Consider the following 15,742-nt stretch of genomic DNA (forward strand, 5'->3'; position numbering starts at 1 on the left):
AATTATAATAATACAAAGAAGCAATTAAAGAAAAAGGTTCTTTCTAATTCACAATTGTGAGTTTATATCATGCAATTCTAAGAAAAGTCAGTCGGTAAAAGTCACTCTAAAAAGTCAGTATTGTGAGATACAAACAAGCAATACTGATAAAAAAAAGTTAGAATTTAAAGTTTCTATCTTTCAATTCTGACTTTATATCTTTCAATTCTGACTTTATAATTCAGAGTAACTCAAAGAGTTTGTATCAGGCAATTCTCAGAATTGTGAGATGTAAACACAATTGCGAGAAAAATGTCAGAATTGAAATACTTGCAATTACCTTTTTTATTTTTTTATTCAGTGGTGGAAATTAGCTTTCTTATATATCGACTTGAATGTTTTTAATAGATTTTTAGGCCATTTTTTAATTATCTGTATCAGCTAATTATTATTTTTTGTTTGTTTTTTGTTTAAGCCTTTAAGTAGAGGTTCGATATCCTATTCTCAGTCATTCTTCATGTGTCACTCTTCAAGTGTCACTTACAACTAGGGGTGCACTTACAACTGAGAAGATGCGCAAATCCACGTTCATTTTCAGCGTTTATTAGCGCATCTTCTCAGTTAACAATGGCTCTGTGTAGTAACAGCTGCTCTATGTGAAATCAGGCACCTGAGGGAATTTACCTCTGATTAGAGAAACGACTTTACTGACGAGATGCGCATAACAATCGGCTGATCGTGATCGGAGCATCCCTACTTACAACTGAACAGGGGCCAGTTTAAGTATGCGAAAGTGTGTCAGAAAGAGGAAACACTGGACAACGGACTTTGGTTTACATGAGCTCATTAAAATCAATCTGCCTGAGGGATTTGGGGGTATGTAAATGTTTTCATAATGTAGACTCCCTGTCTGTGGCCCACAACTAACTCAGACACCACTCAGACACCATAGTAAAAGAAAGCAAATGAATGGATGCAGAGAAAAGAGAATAAGCATGTTTGGCAGTGACAAACCCTGTCTGAACCACCTGTGAAGAGCACACAGGGAAGTATAACAGCCCTACATGACGCTAACAGAATGTGTGCACAGCTCAAACAAGTGCTGAGGATGAAGCAAACATTCCACTCTACTTCCTCTCAAATGTATGGGAGATTTCAATTTGTCTTTTCTTGCCCCAAGTGCTTTACACAAATTGTGATGGGGTTTGAATTAATTGGAACAGGGAGATGCCAGAAAAAAAGTAGGCAAAATCTGACACAATAAATTGTTCGTTTTATGATTCATATTATTTTTAGCTGCATGTTAGTTGAAGTCTGTTCAAGACTCCAGTTAATGGAATCATGGCATAAAAACCTTTAAAAACAACTGCATTATTACCATCTTAAACCATTTAATGCTTCATACAAGATAAGGAAAGATACTACAGTACAAGAAAGAAAAAAAAAGAAGCAGCTCTGTTTATAGTCCGTTTTAAGAATTCAAAATAAAAAATGTTTTCCTAGCCATGAAGTTTCAAGGGAGAAGAAAAACCTCAGGCTTTCATACTGTAGAGAAGCCAGTTGTTTTGTGTCTCTAGCTCTCAGTCAGAGCTCACTGAACTGGCTTCAGGTGTAAGCGGTGATCAATACATTGACTTAAAGACTGCAGCAAATGTACTTTATAATAGGGCTCTTTATTCCAAAGCCTGTGTGTGCATGTTCACTGAAGCATTATCACCCTTCACAAAGACCCCTCCCTGTTTCTGGATCAGTGCTGTGCTTCTTTAAAAGATACTGTCTGAGAGTGTGTACAGCTGGGGGTTACAGTCAAACGGGTGTTGCCCCAGACAGAGGGTCCATCACTGCCCCACTTACTCACCAAGCTGTAGATAAATGGGTCTTCCTACAATTTAGTCCCAATCAATCATAGAACTAAAGCAGCTTTGTTTTGTCAAAACCTGTCCTTGTGCACACTCCCAGCAAGCTTCATATCTTCATAGTTACCATGGTTATGACTTAACATGTTGATAATAGCATGATGCTGATTAAAACCATAACAAAAAGATTATTTAACACTGATATCACCTTTTTTCAATATGGAATGGTTTCTTCAACAAAAGTCTCTTTGAATACAAGTGAACCCAAAGAGGCTTCATACAAATTCATCAGCATGCTCAATCACAGGGCTGAAAAAAAAAGGATTTGGAAATATATGAAATATATGGATAAATATATTTAAAAAATATTAAGAATATAATTATGACACTGTTAACTGTGATTTTATGAATTAAAGGTCATCCTTTACTCAACAAATGTAAAAACAGAAGCACAAAATTAAATGGATAGTGATGAAATCTACAAAGAAGTTTCTTACCAAGGTAGAGGGAAGCGTTCTCCTTTTTCACGTTATCATCCAGGTACGTTGGTCCCAGCGTGTAGATAGGAGTGGATCCCATGCCCACCAGGACCTGGGCGCAGATGAACAGGGCCACATATATGGAGTGATCGTTGCCCTCTTGGTCCCTTGGACAAGACGACACATCCAGAGCATCCCTTCTGCTCCCATTCCCATTCGAGCACAGGCCCTTGTTCCCCATGGAAGAATTGACCTCTTGGATTTGATAGGGTGGAGAGATGAAATGCGGAAGGGAGAACAGAGCTGCTCCCACGGCGATGAACACCCCTCCTACTGCCAACCAGCGCGGCCTTTGGCCTCGACCCCCAAAATAACTGATAAAGACCACCACCAGAAGACTTCCAATGTCAAAGCAACTAACCAGCAGTCCTGATTCTGAACTTCTAAGGCTGTACCTCTTCTCTATCGTGGTGATGACACTACTAAGGTAGCCCGAGACCATCAAAGACTGGATGAACGTCAGATAACACATACAGAACAGAAAACACCTAGAGTCTGACAGAATCACCCTCACGTACTTCCTCGCAGGAAAGCGGATGAATCTTATCAATGAAAAGCCAATTTTTTTGCCACCTGCTCGGTTGGATTCAGTTCGCATAGAGCTGCTCAGACCCACCATACTGGACATGGAAGGGGAGAAATCTGTCCTGGTGGGTGAATCCAGTTCACTCGAGTCACCTTTCTGTTGCAGCTCATTGAACGGCAAGCGATGTTCGGTATTTACTAAAGTCTGTGTCGTACTGACCAGCCTTGGTTCCAACGACTCATTAACGGTAAGACAGTCTCCGTTAAGAACCGGCAGGCTTTTGGATTTGTAGTAACCTCCTGGATCTCCATATTGTCCCCGGTATTCACAGACTTCCAGAGATTCTGATTTATCACTCCTGGTCTCATCATTATATGATGAAGTCATTTTGGCTTCGTGGAGTCAATGCAAGTAGAACTAAGACTATAAATTAAATTTTAAAGTTAACAAGAGTTATTCAACAGCGTAGACACACAACAAACAGCTTAAAGAGGACTAGATTTCCAACCAGGATCCTTCTGTATAGCTGTCCAAGAGCTATTTTTCTTATTCCTCATCATAAGAAGTTATAATGTGTTCATATCATATGCATTTGACATATTATATAACAGTTCACCTGTTGTAGCTGCCTGCAGGTAAGCAGCTAAAAGTTCAATTCATGTCATTTGAATATACATAGAATGAAATGAGCTCTGGTCATGGTGCTGAAATGATTCTTGGTAGTTGAGTGATTCAGAATCCTAAAGACAATGGAAATAAAGGCAAACTAATATTAATATTTGTTTACTAAATTAGCAAGAAGCAATACAAACAGCGGATACTGTAATTTTTTAAGTTTAATCGAGCTGTTGTCTGTAGATTAGTGCTCGAGCAAGACAAAGACTAACACTAAACGTGCGCCGCACCACTGATAAAACACTGTTAGCAAAAGTAAAAACCGTGTCAACCTGCTCGAATTATTTATTTGTCTAATACAACTAACCCCCCACCTAACGTTTACGAAGTCACGACTTTATACTTGAGTGAACATATATAACGTTACTGTCAGTCCAAGTAGTGAGCCTTTCTTTGAATTCTTTCACAAAACATCGTTTACTGCTAGACTCTAAGCTCTAATTAAAATAAAGAGACGTAGAAATAATATTAATAATGAACTGAATGAAGAGTGGTATACTTACAAGGGCAGATACGGACAGAGGTAGTGAGTTGTTGTCCTCGACACGGAGAATGAGTGAATGAGACTGCGGATGGATTAAATGGGTGACGCCTGTGCATGCTGGGAAATGTAGTCTTATATCCCTTTGTTAAGCATATTTTACCTTTGATTTTAAAACACGTCAGAAATCCTTAATTCATGATGCTCCAATGTTCAGAAAAAGTAAACTTTAACATGCCCCAATAGCGGTGTAATGGAAGTTGCCATTATTATAATGAACTTTAAATTTTTAAAACATGTGAGAAATTGTCCACTTGTTTGAAGCTAGCTAAAATATGATTAAAAACAAATTTAACAACTAAAACAAATCGAATAAGTTTGAGGATGTATTTACATTTGGAAACTGATTTCTTCAGAATTCTATTAATAGAAACATCAAAAGAAAAGAACTCGAAATCTTCCGGTCATTTTTAATTCATGTGTTTATTAATTCAAAATGTTTGACCTTATATGCATGCACCCAATAAATGTAGACTTTCTGTGAAAAGATAAAGGTGTTAAATGTTTGAAACTTCCAAATATACATCCTAACAATAATAACAAAATAGCTTCTTCATAATGACAACTAAGCTATCACATAAAAAAAAAAAAGACTGAATACAAAGGATTATAATAAAGACAAACCCAATCTTTACGGTCTTCCTCAGGGGTCACTCTCACCCAGGTGTCCAACCAACCTTTGACCCATGGATAACTTTTTTAGTGTCAGTCAGCACCCTACTCCATGAAAAAGTCTTAGAATGTGTGCGTGGCAGTGTTTGTCCAGCTTTTGAGGTTTCCAATGACAGTTTGAGAGAAGGATGTTGATTATCTTTAAATCAAATGGTTACAGGCACAAAAATGGCATCTCACATCACTGTTGCACAGTTCTTCCATAGATGCTGAAAGTTTTTGCTTTGAGTCATGTCTCAGTCTTGTCTCCTTCAGTGAGGAGTCGGACACGAATGATTACTTTCCCACATCCCTATGAAGCTGTACTCAAACCGGTGACAGCATCACCGCCTGGTGGTCACATGCGTCTATTACATCTCATTTTTTAGAAGACTGCAAATATGTTGCAACCATAGCTAAGTCAATCAACATTTCATTATATTTCTTCATTATAGTCTTCTGATCTATTTTATATAATCTCAGAATATTTTAATGTGATAGGTTAATTAAATAATATTATTTGTATAACAACAAGATTTTATATATATATATATATATATATATATATATATATATATATATATATTATATTATGTGTAGTCAATACATTTAATTGCATTATGTATTAAAACTAAGCCATCCTACACCTGTAGCAAAATGATACTTTGGTACCTGACCACAGTTCCAGTTTTTCTTAAAAGTAAATAAAAACTGGTTTCTGCTGCCTTTCTGGAGAGCAAACATTAGAAAAATGAATGGCATCGGTAGAGTCATGCCAAGACAGCCTGCTCAGGACTTCTTGGCAGAATGTTACTAATGGCTTGACTGTTATTCAAAGCAGTCAGCCCAGGACATGGCCTAAAATAATACATGTGGAGATATAGAAAACAAGTTTTTTTTTTATGGCTAGAAAGGATAAAACTAATTACAAAATGTCCACAAGTATGATCCATATGAAAGAACAAAGAAATAAAGTACATTTTCATCATACATCTTTTACTCAATTAGCTTATTTTCATATCCTTGAAGGTAGAATCACATCTTCTACACCCAAACGAAAATAGATATGAACTTTAACTGTAAAAATATTTGCTTGGCAGTAGATTATAAAAGCTCTACAACTTTTATTTGCAGTGTAACATCAGTTTCATTAAAAAAAAATGTTCATTGTACTTGCCAATCCATCAATGAAAGGTTATATAGAAACAAGGTAGGTGAAACAAATGTTTGGCAGATTTTTATTTAAAAACAGCTTCTTGGCTTTCCAGAAGCCACAATTGTTTCAACACCACTGGTTAAAATATAGTGTAATATTTGCAAATTTGGCAGGTCATCTCGTATTCAAACAATTTTTACTTCAAAAATTAATTTAGACATCACAATTCTAAAAGACAGGACGAAAATGGTCAGAAAACTCTATGAATGCCCATCTCACATTGTTCACAAAATAAAACAAGCTACTTTAAAGTAATTTCTTTTTGTAGGTTAGTGAAAATATTAGAGTCATCCATTATTAAAGCACTTACGGTGAATGCCCTTCTTACATAATATGGACTGAACGCAGCTGAACTATACAACATTGTGAGAGAACCATTTCACCAACAAGTCAAACCAGTGAACCCACAATCCAAGTGTATAAAAGATGTTCAAGCAGTATTTTAAAGAGTAAACAGTGAACCGTATCTAACAAGCTGAAGTAAACATTGAAGAAAACACCTACGATATTCATTAACGAAAGCGAATCCAACAAATAATGACATGTGTTGGGTGTCAACATGGAGTCGTTTACGTCTAAAGAAACTACAGAAGTCGACAAATATGAAAAAAGTGCATCAAATATCTGGGGAAACAATCTGCATGTGGTTAATCAACGTTATCTCATTACCAATTTGCACGTATTTTATGAGGTTGCGAATTCGAAAGTACCTCACTTTTATGATTTTGTACGATTTGTATAGTGATTGGGTTTAGGGTTGGGGTTAGGTGTAGGTAATTCGTACAAATTCATACGAATTGTGCAAGTCGTAAAATGCGTATGATTTAGCAAAAACCGTATGAATTTGTATGAGTGAGGTCATACGAATTAGGGACCTCATAAAATACGCAATGTGACTGTTTCACCATTTTAACTTGTTTTTAATAAAAAATGTATTTGATGGTGTTTTATGATAGAGATTTAAAACCAAACCCAACATTTAAGATGCATCCGATACTTTACCTCTACATTTTTATATATATATATATATTTGTTTTTTGTTTTTTTACAAAATACATAACACTGATTTCTAATAAATGGCACCTGTAAAAAATAAAATAATTCACTGGATTATACAGAAGAGCAGTCCATGCTCCATGGGGCTTGTGTCTCTGAGTTGGCTGGCTTCACATTGCATGGCAGTCTTTTCTCAAAGGGGATGGTCCCGAGGCGCTACCCTCCGAGTCGTGAACCTCCCTGGGCTTGTGGGTAAAAGGTCTGACACTTCCATTCCACTTCTCCTGTAGGGTGTCACTGTGGGCTGGGGGTGTTTCCCCAGCAGGCTCTGGGAGTCTTGCTGGCTGGGATGAAAGGGGAAGGTAACCCTGGGCCTGAAAAATGTCCTCCTCCTCTTCCTGCAGGTGGAGATCCAGAATTTTTGAGCTGTGCAACAGAAAGTCATGGTGGGTCTCCAGTTCAGTGACGCCGTTGCCGCTAAAGGTCATTCTTTCACTCTCCAACTCGTTTTCCAGCTGTTGAACCCAGGTGTCTCCCCTGGGAAGCACACTTGGGTTAGTTGGGCGGCCTTCTGGGAGTTCATTAAGAGATTTTAAATGACTCTTTTGAAGAGTTTTTGGGGTCAGACCTCTCGAGGGAACTTCGGTGAAAGGAACTGGGGGCGGTTCCTCTCGGATTGGGAATCCAGCACCGCTGGCCTCCTCCGGGCCCCCGGAGCCCAGCTCAGCCAGGGGGTCAAGCTTATCGGTTTGATTAAGTGTCTTTAAATTTCTCAGCAGTGCAAACATACTATCTACATCCTTCCAAAAGTTCATCCAGTCATCCAGGTCGGGACTGTAGTGTTGTCTGTGTTCGTACAGACTCTCATTCACGCTGTACAAATCTGCCAGTCCATGCCAGTCGATGTCCTCTGTGAAATTGGGCAGCTTAACCTTTGTGGACGTCCCAGGTTGGCTGTGTTCTGGGAAACGGGAGAGGGGGAAGAGAGAGAAATCAGTAAGTGTTGATGATTGCCGCGCAGATAAGCATTTTCTTTGGAACGAGTCTAAAACATGCAGTTATTCCCGGCCTACTTGTGCCGAGGGGTCTTAAATTAGTGCCCCACACACCACTGCAGTGCTTTTTTAAGCTTTAGACCAATAGAAAAGCTCTATTCTGAAGCAGTAAAGCAGTATGAATGCAGATCAAGGCAACGGATGTCCTCCAAACGGACATCCAAAACCAATACATCATAAATAAAGAGTGTGCAGACAGACTGAAAATCTGTGCAATGAGGTTCAAACCAAAATGAAACATCCAACAAGACTGAAAAGATGGAAAATCCTGGAACCAAGAAATGAGCAACCCAAAAAAAATAAAAAATAAAAATATGAGGCTGAAAGTGTGGGCGAGAGGTAGAAAATAAAAACAATTGCAAAAACAAAAGCGTTAAAGGAGGGCGAGAGAATGAAATGTGCATTCCCAGAGCGTGTCAGGCAGTAACTGATGACCTAGAAGACACGGGCCGCACTGAACCAGAACTGCCTCTTAACTCGGGGTCGATGGAGATCTGGTGTGCAGTTTGGAGAACTACTTGAGAGTGGAATGAGAACAGAAATGGGTTTATATGGTCTCAAAGACTCACAGGAATGAAAGGCTTGGCCTCCTCAACTTTGACCATTTCCGATGCTGCTGTTGCCTGGTAAGCAGGTAAGCCAAAAAACAGATGTCAAGATAGGCGTGAACGAGAAAAATGTAAGAAAATGTCTGAAATATTAATTTTCTGTGGACTGAGAAGTCCCCACTAAATGATGTGTATGATTAGCCTTGGATTTTAATGCAAATTATTTGAGTTTAGGAAGACATAAAGTGCATGAAAACAACAAGCAATGCATAAAAGAAGTTAAAATTAGACGAATGATCTTTTAATTCTAAAACCTGAGGTTTTAAATACTGATGTTCATGTGATTTTCAAATAAACTCAAATTGTTAGCTCAACCCAGCATGCAATCACACACTTAGCTCAATGAAACATGGCGTATTAGTGGAAACAAGCTGCCCATGCAGTTATTTCAAAAGCCAATGAGGGATTCAAAAAGTGTGGATACCTGTGTTGATCATAGCTTCCTCCATCTTTACTTCCTGATCAGGAAAATAAAAGCATTTCAAATGTTAAATGTCTATTGTGATTAATAAAAATAAACAATCACATTGCAGTTCTTCATGCATAACCCCCAGCTCCTGAGGAGAGGTATTATTAGATTACAGACACAACGAAGGAACGAGGATGTGAAAGATGAAGAGGAAAATCCTCGGATGGTCCTGAAGAAAAAGATGGTAAGTGTGGTGTTAAGAATGGAATGAATGTTATATGATGACATTGTTAACAGTGTTGCATGACTTAAGGTCACAAATTATATGAGAATATGCCAACATGCACACTAATATGTATTAACATGCATCTGTTTTTTCAATATTTTGTACAATACTAAGTAGCAAATCCTATTTTTATTATCTGCCGTAATTCCTCAATAATAGTCATGTATGTATATATGTGTGTGTTCACCCCAAATTTTTTTAAGTAACTTTACCAAATGTTCTTCCTGAACCTTTCTCTCTTCCACTGAAGACAAACGAAGAAGTTTAACAGAATGTACATGCTGCTCTTTTCCATTTAATGACAGTCAATCATAATTAAAGGCTGTTAACACACAAAAACTACAAGTGGTCCGTAAAATGCTACATTTCAAGTCATCTTAAAATCATATTACAAAAAATAAAAATAAAAATAAATAAAAATCAGTTTGATGATAATCTTCACAATAATGTAAAGTATGACTTCATAAGATGGCTTGGTGCTTTTGACATTGACTTTGCATGGAATTTGCATGGCTTTTTGTTTTAATGAAAGAAAGTCAGTCATACAGATCTAGAATGACATAAGTATGAGTACATGCTGAATTTATTTTGGGGCAAATTATGGCTTTAAGATGATTTTATTACAAACCAAAACCATTGTTTTTGCCTCCGAATCACAGCCGCTGACCTCATTATTGATTTAGTTGTTGAAAAGCTGACAACTTGTATAAATCAATATTCAAGAATACAAAAGCCTTTATATAACTGGTTTTTATTATGTCATTATGATGAGTCAGTCTCCCCTCAAAGAAAATTATTAACGGTTTTCAGAACAGTGAAAATGTCAATGGTCCTGACCACAACAGGTTTTAAATGGCCAAATACCCAATGTCACAGAAACCTCTTCCTTCCCAGTAATGAACAGAAATAATCCTGTTAGAAAGTGGTTTTTAAACCACAATTCCACTGCTAAAGAAAATTTAAAATACACTCAAGAGATGAATGTGTGTCAGTATATAAGTTTATCATTTTCAATTTTCTAAATTACACAAAGCACATACAACAGCCACAAACATAAGAAAGCATCTCTTTCACAAAGAGCCATTCAACTAGTCTGGCATTCACTAAGAATGGGGAAAGAAAAAAGAGAGACATTTTTCAAAAAGTTTGAGTTGATGTGATTGCTAGGGTGCTGGAATGTTACAGTCCCCTGGTGAGGGAATAAAATAGAAAATGGAAATGGAAAAAATGAGATGAGCAGACAGTTTAGAGAGAAACCAAACTCAGTGACCAATCCATCATTATATACCGTGCCACATGGCATCCCATATGTGGTCCATCCCATTCATGCATCAGGCCGTGTCAAAGTAATACATGCTAGACCAAGTTTTGTTAAATATCGACTACTTTCCTCTCAACTTGGATGACGAAGTATTGGCTAAAAAAAATAAGCCAGCGTGTATCACCCTCTTTTAAAACAATGCCATTTTTTCATGTGAGCACTTACAGAACACACCTAGCCTAAGCTGGTCTGTTGGTTGGTTTTATAAGGGTTTTAGTCACTTCAGATGGACACTGGAGAACAGCTAAACACCAGCTTAGCCAAACCAGTTAGGCTGGTTTAATCTGGTTTTTCAGCAGAGATGCAACTGAATCTTTCAGATCTGGATGTTGAAAACGTCTCAGAAGCCAAAATCAGAGTTCTAGCATGTTTCATCCCTCATTTCACAGAATGCCGAGAAAGGACTGGAGTGTTACCTGCATCTAAACCCTTTGGCCTCGGGTTGCACTGCTTGTGGCCCTGACAGCTCCTCATTTCCATCAGCTGTAAATGCAGTTGGCTCAAAACGTCCCTCTCCACTGTATAAACTGCGTTGGTTAACTGCAAAACATAATATGCACTTATTGAGTCAGCTATTGTAAGTGCTGTAATTAAGAATAATGACTCTTCCTGTAAGAGCATGCTATTATCTTACAATATTTTATTTATTTATTTTTTTAATTACGGGCTTCTAAGGCTTTTATTTAAAAGTATACTGGAGAGAAACAAGAAAGAAGTGAAGAGGAGGGATCAGAATTGAACCTTTGTCCCCCAAGGGATGCATTACAACACTAGTGCTATGCCACATCCCCGACTTAAAGCAAATTTCCCAATTTAAATACAACTGAGAACACATCCTCACCTGGTAAGGGTCACTGTTTAGATCAAAGTACTCCAGGAAACCAGTGGCAAATTCACAGAAGAGTGTGTTGTGGGTTTCATTTATAGTTCTCAGACACCAGTATGTGTTGTTGTTCGAGCTTGTGCAGGCACAGAAGCCACCCACTATGGAAGGAGAGAATTTTGTCATGGTATTTACTTAAGAAAAAAAAGTCAATGCAACAAGCAAAATCAATGAACAATTCCTTACAGTTCCAGAAGGGGGCGGTCTGCCAGTGGTCATTATTATGCGTGAAGCAGGTGAGGCCTGGAAGACTGCAGTCATCACCCTTCTTTTGCCTCTTCCTCTCCTTCCTCTCTTTCTTCCTGCGGCGGATCTCGTTGTAGAGTTGAGTCTTGCTGTCCACTTCCTGCATGGCCTCTCTGGTGGCATAAATAAACGAGACATAAGAGCTAGAGTGAAAGGGAACTCCATCCCAGGTGAATTACACAATGATGGCGGAGGCAAACCAGTCAGCTTTGCACATAGATGGGGTCAGAGGTCACGAGAAAGTGAAAGGATTGGGTACACACCACCTCCCCTAAAAACCACAAGGCTCTTGTCGTATTTTCAGACCAGGGCATTTCATAATCTCATAAAGTGACTTTGTGGTTGTAATTATGTGTTGCTCTTCAAAATTAGTTTTTATGTTTATGCTTATGAAAGAGCTCTTAATTTAATGACCCCATCCATCAGAAAATTTACTGATTAACTAATCAACAATTGTGGGCTATGCATGCATGCAACAATTCACATTAAACAGGATGAAATAAGAAACTGTTGGATTCAATGACACTTCACCATTTCCACCTTATTAAACTATTCACAAGTCCATTCATAATTTCACATACAAAAATCGTTGAATTGAGTGGCAGCATAAGTAATGTGAATCATACCACACAATCAACAAAGTGTGTTAGAGACGATCTACATGTACAGTACATGGTTTAGAAACACAAATCCAATGCACTTTATTACAGTCAACAGACAAAGTGACGAGGCACGGACACATGTACACACACGAGAAGCACTCACTTAAAGGGATGGAGATGGTCATTCCTATTCTTCAATCTTTCGGGTTTGTTTTTCTGAAGTCTCACTTTGCTAAAGTAGCTAGTTGTAATAAGGAGAGAACAGCACTAAATTCAATGAGTCCAGCTGGAATTCCTAAAAAAGGCCTTGAACAAACTTCTTGATTTGAAAAATACTGCCATTTAGACTTAAAATGATTAATTTATATAATCATGATTGAGAAATTCAGGACAATAAGACTAACCTATTGTTACACTACCATTCAAAAGTTTTAACTGGTTGGTAAGAAGATAAACATTTAAATAAGCTCTCTTATGCTCACCAAAACGCTATTTTAAATGCTATTTAAAGTAACTATTTTTTCATTTGAATATATTTTAAAATGTAATATATTCCTGAGATGCCGAAGCTGCATTTTCTGCAGCCATTATTTGAGCCTTCAGTGTCAAATGTTCCTTCAGAAATCATTCTAATATGCTGAGTTCGTGCTTAAACATTTCGCATGATCAGTGTTGAAAACAGTGGCGTTGCTTAATATTTTGGGGGAAACTGTGATGCATTTTATTTTTTTTTTTTTTGGTATAATGCAAAATCAGTACTGTTGATCAGTTTACTGCACCGATGCTTAATAAAACTTTTAAATATCTTACTGACTCCAAACTTTTGAATAGTAGTGTATATAGAGGAGTAAAATAAAACGAGAGAGATGAGCAGTGGAACGATGACCAAACATGTTTCCATAGTCCGCTCAAATTTGCCTCAAACTGATCCAGTTCACATGACTCAACAAGGAATTGCCTAACAAAGTTAGACGTCAACTGACCTCTTCTTTCCACAGTCACACTCATCCGGTCTCCTCCTCTTTAAATGGCCTCTAACCTCACGCAGTTTCTTCATTTTATCCTGGAGAAGCTCAATCTATGGCACAAGTGTCTAAAATGAGCATCATGTGGTTTAAACAGTTGTAATATTAAAGAAAATACAGGACAGTGAGCCTCACTTCTTGGTCCACAAAGTTCTTGTGGTCTTTCCACGCTCTGGAGGACTGGTAAATCTCTCTTTCACAGCGCACGGTGTCATTCATTAATATGAAACACCTGCGATTCCAAGGTAAAATGAACAGCAAATGAGCAAAACACACTTTTATTGTCTAAACTACAATAATATTGAACTCCGTTTATGTTGAAATGGTGACCAAAGGCTTACTTGTGTGTGACTTTAAGAGAATTGGGGTATCCCACAGCATTAGTATCATCCGACTGCATCTCCTCCGATCCGTCATCGGACTCCAACCCAAAGTCTGAATCGACACCTCCCTCGGGCTCATGGTGCCGTTTGCTGATTTGTCGAGGCTCAAGGGGGGTTTTGTCGTCAGCCTGCAGGTCCACATCGTAGATTTCACCCTCAAACTCCACTGACAGGGATCTGGCCGGCCGTGTGTGAACAAAGCGAGGTCTGAAGCCTGAGGGAAGACATCAGCGTCAGCTACACATACTTAAATATTTCTGTGTCATAGTTAAATATTTGTATACATATTGCTAGAGCTAATTAAATTTCCTCTAATAGGTTTCAAAAATATGCCACTGCAACTCATCACCAAAAAATATGGCTCCAAAAAATATGGCTCCAAGTTCTCTTACAATAATGGGAGTGCGAAGAACAATTAATTAGAAGAAATTAAATACCTTTTTCAGCAGTATAACAGCTAGTTTCATAGCAATAGTTTTATAAATTATAATAGTAAAATGTGATAAATGATACTTTTTTCATCCTTACATGGTACTCCATGTACAGCTTTACCCCTAAAGTATGATTCATTTGAATGAATCTGCTCATTTGGGCAGTTTTTGTAATAAATAAAGCAGAAAATTATAATTTGATTAACCCCACAAGTTTTGTTTTCATTAAAACAATCATCATGCATCATTAAACCAGTAGGTGGCGATAAGTTAGTGACTTTCAGTCCTAGTCTAAAAGGTCCCGTGTTTGTCTCTACAGTCCTGAACAGAGTGCATATACTTACGTGGATTACTGCTCTGGGCAAACTGTCTCTGTGCCCGCCGTGCTGCCTTAGCCACTTTGTAAGGCCGTTCTCCACAGTGGCAGTCTTTCTCGCGGCTGTCAAAGCTTCTAGAGCGCAGACTCCTCGCCCTCTTCTTGGATCCTTCCTTCAGAGAGCTCTTACACTTCTGCAAACGCCACTTCCCGCTGACCTCCTCCACACAGTGCCATTTCTGTAACAAAAAGGGAAGGAATTCAACTTGTGGGCAGACATTTTTGTCTGGCTAACCACTTGTTGTGTAAGAGCTGTCTCATTTGCATAACCACAGCTGTTTTTCTGAATGAAATTAATCTTCTGTCTGTGAACGGGGCGAGCTTGGCGGTCAAACATCTGCATCTGTGGAGTAATCCCATTAATTCACAATCACACGGCACAAGAGCCACCTCGCAATTCTTTCCCATAAAAAAGCAATTTAGACATAATCTTCTAAATACACAGGACTGTTTGCTTTGCAAACTGACCACAGCTCAGACATGTGCTCACAACTATGGGAAACCATATCCAAACAATGGCCACAACCCTGTTCTGATTTCCTGTGAAGCTCTGGAGTCCCATCATTGAGTTTATGTATCTGCGGGTGATGCTGTATCTGTTCGCAGTGAGGATGTTTGTTTGAAGGGCGGTATACCAAAAAGGAGTTCGCCAAAGCTTGCTAGAGCACTTTCACTTATTTAGTCCTCCAGAGTGTGTAACCAAATGCACTAAAACACGTTGAGCATTTCTTGTGCCTCATATCCCCCCCTACACACACACACACACACACACACACACACACACAGAGACTGGCTCCAAATAGCCAGAAGTCAAACAGACATAAGCAAACAGTGCCAGGGCCAACTATGCGAAGCCTCGCTACTTGAATGACTGACTCAGACTCAGGAAGAAACAGGCATAAACTTTCACACAGACTCAATCAAACACACTGCCCTCACTGACCTCCCTGCAGGCAGTAGGACTGCGTTAATGCAGTTTTGCAGGCTCTCTAAACACATTCCTACTAGTCAAAGTAAAAGAGAGAGTATATTAGAAAAACAGATACTGATACTCTATTCAAGCTAAGACTTGAGCTGGAAGTAGTAGACCATAAATACAAGTTTTGTCTGTGCTCAACAATTAAAACCATGACAGTTT

At 38.4% G+C, this 15,742-nt stretch overlaps 2 protein-coding genes across 8 annotated transcripts in view; both read right to left on the bottom strand.

Moving 5' to 3' along the window:
• slco5a1 (solute carrier organic anion transporter family member 5A1) overlaps positions 1–4,161 on the bottom strand; it is a 42,779-nt gene extending 38,618 nt beyond the window's left edge. Inside the window, exons 1-3 of one of the 3 annotated variants that reach the window (XM_026200927.1) lie at positions 4,079–4,161; positions 3,517–3,640; positions 2,333–3,323 (exon numbers count right to left, since the gene is read on the bottom strand). In XM_026200927.1, coding sequence (XP_026056712.1) covers positions 2,333–3,287 — 955 coding nt within the window. In that variant the 5' untranslated portion in view covers positions 3,288–3,323; positions 3,517–3,640; positions 4,079–4,161. Of the gene's footprint in view, positions 1–2,043; positions 2,145–2,332; positions 3,641–4,078 lie in introns of those variants that run through there. The other 2 variants (XM_026200926.1, XM_026200928.1) reach the window with 2 other exon arrangements.
• Positions 4,162–5,742: 1,581 nt separating this feature from the next.
• Positions 5,743–15,742, bottom strand: part of LOC113042254 (extracellular sulfatase Sulf-1-like) — a 96,962-nt gene continuing 86,962 nt past the window's right edge. For 2 of the 5 annotated variants that reach the window (XM_026200930.1, XM_026200932.1), the window contains 9 exons: positions 14,573–14,783; positions 13,756–14,011; positions 13,550–13,646; positions 13,373–13,467; positions 12,553–12,630; positions 11,728–11,900; positions 11,500–11,642; positions 11,075–11,198; positions 5,743–7,940 (listed from right to left, as the gene is read on the bottom strand). In XM_026200930.1, the coding sequence (XP_026056715.1) occupies positions 7,150–7,940; positions 11,075–11,198; positions 11,500–11,642; positions 11,728–11,900; positions 12,553–12,630; positions 13,373–13,467; positions 13,550–13,646; positions 13,756–14,011; positions 14,573–14,783 (1,968 nt within the window). In that variant the 3' untranslated portion in view covers positions 5,743–7,149. Of the gene's footprint in view, positions 7,941–8,603; positions 8,658–9,066; positions 9,101–11,074; positions 11,199–11,499; positions 11,643–11,727; positions 11,901–12,552; positions 12,631–13,372; positions 13,468–13,549; positions 13,647–13,755; positions 14,012–14,572; positions 14,784–15,742 lie in introns of all 5 variants that reach the window. The other 3 variants (XM_026200934.1, XM_026200935.1, XM_026200933.1) reach the window with 3 other exon arrangements.

Source organism: Carassius auratus, chromosome 24, assembly GCF_003368295.1.
Source record: "Carassius auratus strain Wakin chromosome 24, ASM336829v1, whole genome shotgun sequence".
In the NCBI taxonomy this organism is placed as follows: Eukaryota; Metazoa; Chordata; class Actinopteri; order Cypriniformes; family Cyprinidae; genus Carassius; species Carassius auratus.